The sequence below is a fragment of the Crinia signifera genome, chromosome 4 (genome assembly GCF_055691185.1).
Source record: "Crinia signifera chromosome 4, ASM5569118v1, whole genome shotgun sequence".
In the NCBI taxonomy this organism is placed as follows: Eukaryota; Metazoa; Chordata; class Amphibia; order Anura; family Myobatrachidae; genus Crinia; species Crinia signifera.
The window spans coordinates 150509984-150517483 of NC_139220.1; the positions used below are offsets into that span (position 1 = coordinate 150509984).

General features: G+C 33.6%; 1 protein-coding gene across 13 annotated transcripts in view; it reads left to right on the forward strand.

Annotated features, from left to right (window-relative positions):
* FOXP2 (forkhead box P2) overlaps positions 1-7500 on the forward strand; it is a 244793-nt gene that overhangs the window by 4810 nt on the left and 232483 nt on the right. For 12 of the 13 annotated variants that reach the window (XM_083182764.1, XM_083182762.1, XM_083182768.1 and 9 more), the window contains exon 2: positions 5813-5990. In XM_083182764.1, the coding sequence (XP_083038890.1) occupies positions 5823-5990 (168 nt within the window). In that variant the 5' untranslated portion in view covers positions 5813-5822. Of the gene's footprint in view, positions 346-5812; positions 5991-7500 lie in introns of all 13 variants that reach the window. The other variant, XM_083182767.1, reaches the window with a different exon arrangement.

The window sequence follows — 7500 nt, forward strand, 5'->3', positions numbered from 1 at the left end:
TGCAGTATATACCAATTGTTTTGGAGGACAAACTTGCAAGTATGCTATACGTGTATACTCATGAGAGATTGTCTTGTAGACAAAAACTGTTAAAACATAGTTGTGTCATTGTGATACAATTTCATCTTGTAAAAAATATAATATGAAATTTTCTTCAGGTAACCTTTGTGTTACGAAGCAGCACCAATGAGTTCAGTCATAGATTTGGCCGTACTTTACAAGGCCTAAAGTAATCACCTTTAAATCAAGTGGATTAAGAGAACTTTCAAAGATTTATTTTATTGTGATTTTACATATGTAGCATATAAACAATTTTACACAAATCCTGAAGGCATTTATATAGTGGTAAGTTTTTTTTCCTGTGTATATGACCTTGTGTAGTAGGTTCTGTGTCCCATTCTACACTTAGGGATTGTATTTTACAAACCTGATAATTGATATTCACATCAAATGCTCTTGGTAAAGATGACTGCTTTCAGACAGATTAACAGGTCATCACACACTGTACAGAACTAGCTTTTCTTTTCACTGCTCTGAAATTCCCCAAGGAAACACACTCAGCGTATTCAGTTTTGGACTTCCACTATTCATAATATTGAAATTAAAGGACACTGAATAGTGATGGTAAACAGATAAGAGGATAAAATATTCATACGTGTTTTCAGTATTTTGGATAGGTCTTATTTTCCAGAGTATTTAAAATAAATAAACAATAATTCACAAAATACATTTATTTTAAAGCACCTTGAAACTAGGACTTGTGTGTATACAATTAGATTTAAATGTCACCAGGCATGGTTTAAGATGTGATCCCCCCCAAATCTGTCCTATATTCTTTCCTTTGCATACATGGCAGACTGAATGATAGAATGAACAGATGATAAAGAAATATTTTGCCCTTAGAATGTTCATTCTGCTGTGTCAGGGATTTAGAAGGGGAGCTTATTAAAGGACAATAGAATATTAAAAGCACATTTTATTAATCCTTTTCTCATTATACTTCAATGAAAAATGCTGTTTTTTTCCAGATGGCAATCAGGGCTATTTACAGTACCTGTATCTCTGTCAGTATGATTGGCTGGGATTGTAATGAGATATTTTACAGCAGGGCATTTGTTAAAACAACAGGAAAATTATAAGATTTTAATATGGCAGTAATAATAATATTTTGAAATAAACACTCATGTTGACATCCTTTTTGTAAGTACTTGCATTTTTCCTATTTAACTGGCCTGCACAATACACCTTATTCAGGCCCATCTAGAACACAAGGAGTTAAACAATTCCAACACACTGCCCAGATATGCTTGTAAACTATCAGTTCATTTTTTAAATATGCCATGAGACTTCTTTATGAAGAAATTAATGTTTAAAAAACATAATTTAAAATGCACTCTACCTAAATATGTTTTAAACACATATAGACATGCTGTTTGTGTATGCACAATACAGGTGCTAGATTCTGTTTTGTACTACACCTTGCCTTAATAGTATTGTATATTATATTATGTCACCAAACGTCATAGTGTACTGCATAAGCATAGTTAATGTGATCTATGTAAATGCCAGGTGAGAGCTGTAGTTATTTGTTTACACTGTACATTTTATACTTTTGTTCAGTGGACTGTGTATATGAGAATTATTTTACTACGAATATCTTTTTTACTCTTCTTTCTCTGGGGATAAGGTAATTCGGGCCTTATGCTGTTTTAATTGCGCCTTATATCACTGTTTGTAAAAGCAACCACTTTTTTGCCTAGGATTTAATATTCTCGGTTAGTTTGCAGTTTATAATATCAAACCGACATCCTGCTACCCTGGCAGTGAGGTAGTTTTGTTACAGGCCTATTACCCTTTGCTTTAAGTTATTGCGGTTTTAAGCCTGTGAGTGGTATAGCATAATACCTCACTGTTTCTTTTCTGTACACACTCGTTCAGGTAATGCAACAAAAATGGTCTCGTTCTGTGGAAAGTGGCCCCACTGTGTTTATTAAGTTTCATAAATACACATCTCCTGAAATCATTTGAGAAGTTGGACATTTAAATATGTCAGCACACTTCTCAAAACCAAAAGACCAAAAACTTGTTACACTAAATAGAAGGAATGATTGGAATGCCTCCACACTACTCCCTTTTGTTTAGGTAACTTGCCATTTTGTCCTTGTCTGTATATACCTCTTCTGCGTATTACATTACAGTGGAAACACAGCAGTATAGAGAATGTAGATGTTACGCCTGTGATCATTTCAAAAGAATGACATACTTGGCACTGAGGAATTTAACACCCAAATAATCCATACCTCGGTGGGAAAAAAAACCAAAACAAACGACTCTGAAGCTTAGCGATACCCTATCATAAAGTGAACAGGTTTAATTGAGCTATGGCTTTCTATCCTGCTATTTGTACAAATAAGAAAGTCACATTTTGATGAAAAACAAACACAAAAGCACTGTTATGACTATAACACGGAGTCGTATACTAATTTATATAATAAGTGGTTGTGCACGCTTTATTCAAGATTATGGCTGCAAGAAATGGCTTGAATTGCTGGGTGTGTTTAATGCTGGATTATAGCAATTTGAAACATGTCAAACACATGAATAACGCCTCATGCTTCACTCATTCTTGCGTAAACCTGCATAGCCACCATCTATTATACCCTTGGTAACAACACAATTCTGCAAGTAAATATTGTTACACTAAGTAACCTTTCAATTCAGGTTGTTTAGGAAGAGAAAATGCAATCTTGTGCAGTCACTTCCAGTGTCAGTTTAATGTTTCAAAAGGGAAGTGATGTAGAGAATAAGTATGTCTGATGCCACTTTGTGAAGAAAGAAAACTTACTGAGTTATTTTACCCCCACAGTGAGAACATGTACATCCATAGAATTACGCACACTGTATGTAAGGCAAAAAAGGCAGAATGCTGATAAACAGGCATCTCAGTAGATGAAGTAAAGTGTTTTGGTTCTCCTACAAAAGCTGCACAAGTGGAAATATGAGACTTTATGTATGTGTTTCATCCCACCTAGTGGATTTTCAGTCCATGGTTTGGCCACTGTGCTGCTATAAAACAATAGACATCGCACACATTTCCCAGTTCTCCTTTTATATTCTTCCGTTTAACATGCGCAGGGAAGAGGTGAATAACGGGACATCTGCCCTAACATGACAGAAGGGTGATTATACACTCAGGGAATGCCACACCCCATAATTGTATGACCTAACGCCTTATAATAGCAGTCTTCTTGTTATGTTTATATTATATATATGAAATAGAATTAATTTATGTGTCATGTATGTAATATTATGCATGCGGCGATCAGTGATGACCGCCTAATTAAAAAAAGCATACGAATTGCTATACACTTGAAAATAACACAATAAGTGGCCATTTTTTATCTGAAACAGTAATAATGGATTTGTGCGTACAATATGGTGAAAACACCATTTTGTTGCGGTTATTTCATTTTTAAGGTTTTTTTTTTAATTTTCCTTTAAACTTTCAATAGTTGATTAGCTTCTGTTGTTCAAGGGTCAGTTCAAGCTGACTGCTCATTCCTGCAATGGCTTAGGATATATCTATTATGATATGATGTAGCAAGTACCTCTTAAATATACTTTAAGCTCTTAACAAGGATCCACAAACCACAGGCCATAAACTCCTTGTCAACTTAACATTCTAATTTGTTTAGACACAGTCTTATTTGCTTTCTCAACCAAGGAACCTGTGTACCTCACAAATGACCCACTAATGCACATTTTTACAAACACAACCAGCTGATGTTTTTCTTTATCTGTAAAGAAGATTTTGTGTTTAAAATGTTGGAATGTTTAGGTATCTTCTGATCCAGAGCCTAAAAGTTGGTGGTTTGAATTGTCTCGAAACTATAATTCTCAAAGTATTAGGATTTCTATGATCTGATTTCTGTTCACATTCCTGGAAAGTATATGTTCTGTGGGAAAAAAAAAGACAGACTGTTTCTTCTTCCTTTGGCTGAGAAGAAAGTACATTAGAATTTTCAAACATCCAAAGAGGGAAATCAGACACATTTTACTGAATATTTTAAACATTGTGCATGTAAAATTTATGCCTAATTTGAATACTTATTAAGCGCCTAATCTGGCATAAGAGTAGTAGCTTTGTTTTTTTTCCCCGTCTTGTAACAGTCATCGTTTGCGGCACATTTGTAATATTCTTGGTTAATGTTTAATAAGGTGTTTAACAAGGTCTGTTTGTTCATAAACACATCTGGTTAGTTATTGTTTACTGTAGTTATAGTAGCAATGGTACGCCTGTTAACACTCCTCCAACAAAATATTTTGGACGGTTTTCACATGCAGCCTTATCGATGGGCTCTTTTCCGTGATCTATGAAAGTTCCCAAAATAAAAATCTGTGTATTTTGAAATAGACACTATTTCACAATATACAGAATGTCAAGTGCGGTGTCATGTGCACTGAATTGCTTAGCTTGCTATAAAGTATGGGGTTGTTTTTCTTTTTTTCAATGATCCAAATGGCTTAGACAATAGATAGTGAATTTGGAAGTCATTATCTTGATATCGTGTCATACAAAACTAATTGGGGTCTTTAATTCTAAGTGCTGTTTGACAAACATAATTTACATATTGTGCATAGCGTGACAAGTTTTGTGTGGCTTCGAAATCTAATGACGAAGACGTCTAGATGCCCTGAGATATTGTATTTGGGCACATGAACAATATTGACCTTTCGGAAAAACACATGCAGAATATACCTTGAATTTCTAGTTTGTAAGGGCGCTTGGTTCTTTATTTACTGCAAGGATTTCAACTGATCTTGGCAGGACATCTCATTGCTACCCAGAAAGTACAGTATATTTATGCAGTGAAAACGATAAAACATTTATTACTGTAGAGAAGGTAATATGCATAATTTATGCTGTTTTTAGCACAATCATTAGTGATATTCTTGATAGATTTTATTTCTAGCTTTCATATCTAATACATGCCTGGAAAATTAATTTTATATCTTTCATTTATTTGCCTATGTTAAAATTGAGTTTTAAGTCATCTTCAAGTGAACAGTTTGATTGCTGCTCATGCATAAGCTTAATTACTTCCTAGGAAGGACAGTATTAAATGTTTTAAATGTCAGAAAAATAAATGAATATCAGCCGTTTGATTAAAAAAATAGGCAATATCTGACGTGTTTGCAGCAGGAGCTTTTTCTTAAAATGCCTTGGAGGCAAAATTTTATTTAGGCACAAAAAAAAGGAGAAGCCCATTAGACTATTTATCATTGCTTGATACTGTATGATTTGTAACACTGGTACAAAATTTTAATTTTGTATGATTAGCTTTGCATCATTAAACAATAGCCTTGCATAAGATATGCTGTAAAATTCTGACAGAATCAAGATAGTGAATATTTTAAATAAGGCTGTATAGTCATCCATGGTTGTCAAAGCTAGATAATAGGAACTATAGTGAGAGTGTGTGCAACCAGGCTTTCATATTACTTGATTTTATAGGTAGACTTTAAAATGTAGCCATTCATAAATGCTGTTTAGCCATGCTGCATGCATAGCATGCTATTTTGGCTGTTAAGTGTAACCACACAAAGGAAGCGTATAGGGGCCATAATTTCAGTGATTAGTATCTGGGTAAAAGCTGAATTTGTATTGCATTTCTTGGTAAATTACTTGGCAGTCAGTATTTTTTTCCCTCTTTCTAATGCTGTCTTTGTAATTGGCAGTGAGGGACATCTTGATAATAGAAGTGCGAAGGTGTAACGTGTGTGTTAATTGATACTTCTTAATCACTTTTAGGTATTAAGTCATGATGCAGGAATCTGCAACAGAGACAATAAGCAACAGTTCAATGAATCAAAATGGAATGAGCACTCTAAGCAGCCAATTAGATGCTGGCAGCAGAGATGGAAGATCAAGTGGTGACATGTGCAGTGAAGTAAGCACAGTAGAACTGCTGCATCTGCAACAACAGCAGGTAAGTTTGGTGTTTTTCTCCCCTATTTGCTTACCAATATAAAGCTGCTTCTTAAGCTTGGGAGGCAGGTACTATTTATGCATATCTCATATATTTGCATCAGCTTTAGTTAGCTTCTTATGTATTTTTTTTTTTTTGGTGTGTATTGTTTTTATGTGTTCAAATGTAAAACTGCTAGTGTGTTGTTTCATTTTGTTAGTGGCTTGTATATTTGTTTAGACCCATGTCTGTTTCATTTAATACTACATGCAGTCTGTCCTGATTATTAGTAATTATTATTATGGTATCAATATATATTTACACATAAAATGTTTAGTTTTTTTTAAGAATCATGTGCACTGTGTAAAAACAGTGCAGAAATGTCAAATGTGATACTTAGCTTTCCACCAGAGGGCCACATTAGTTACTTGATACCATACTTGTCTCTATGAAATGAATTGTTCCAAACTCCCAAGATAAGGTGAAACGAGAACAGCTATTTTTTTTTTGTTGCTAAGAAAAACACAGACAAATGTCTTACTACATTTAAAATTATACTTTGAACTAAATTGCAGAAACCATATTTATTTATTGGTACCAGTGTTCTTTTATTTACTTTTAAGTTTGGGCTACAGTATGTAGCTACTGGCTAATTAAAAACAACAACAAAAACAGTCAATACCTGCTGTGTATTATATTATTGCATTGACTACGATGCAAATAGGTATGTAATTAGCCATGATTAATACTATATTACTGCTGCAAATTATTTAAAAAAGGTTTTACAATCTTATCCTAATAATATTACATACAATTTATTAATGATATATATTCGTACTGCGCATATTTCATTTTCCATTTGCCGCCATCATATGGAATATTCATTAGTATCTGTTATATCTTAACTGTAATGGTTTCACAAACACATTTACACCCCCCACCCCCCACAAACATTTGTGTCTGGAATGTGTACTGTGATCCTGTTCCTTAGTTATTAGAACAGTGTTGCTACTTTTGGATTTATAACAATACTTGCATAAAATATATATAAAACAACACTACAATTATATTGCATGATACAGTACATCAGTGTATTTTTGTATTTTTGATTGGACATCATTTCAATATGCAAGCAATATGATTGATATCTTTCACTTACTGATTAAATTAAGATTTGAAAGCCATAGAATACAGACAATTTTATTTACTTCATTTCTACATGTAAATAGATTTTCTTTTGTCATCTATAGCTTTCATATGTTCAGGGTGGCATTATCTGACAAATACCTCTGAGCAATGGGGTCATTAGTGAGGTCGCCTTCAAGTTTGTGTTTTGGGCATATTTTTATGTTATAGAACTTTAAAGCCTGTGTGAAAATGTTGCTTAAAGGCTTATGTAATTTTTACGGGCAGCTGTGAATAATGAATGTGTTACAGTTGTGCCTATTATTATTATTTGTATTATACTGCAGTCATTGTTCCATACTGCATACTAGTTCTGATATAATATTATATACATTATGGAGTGTAA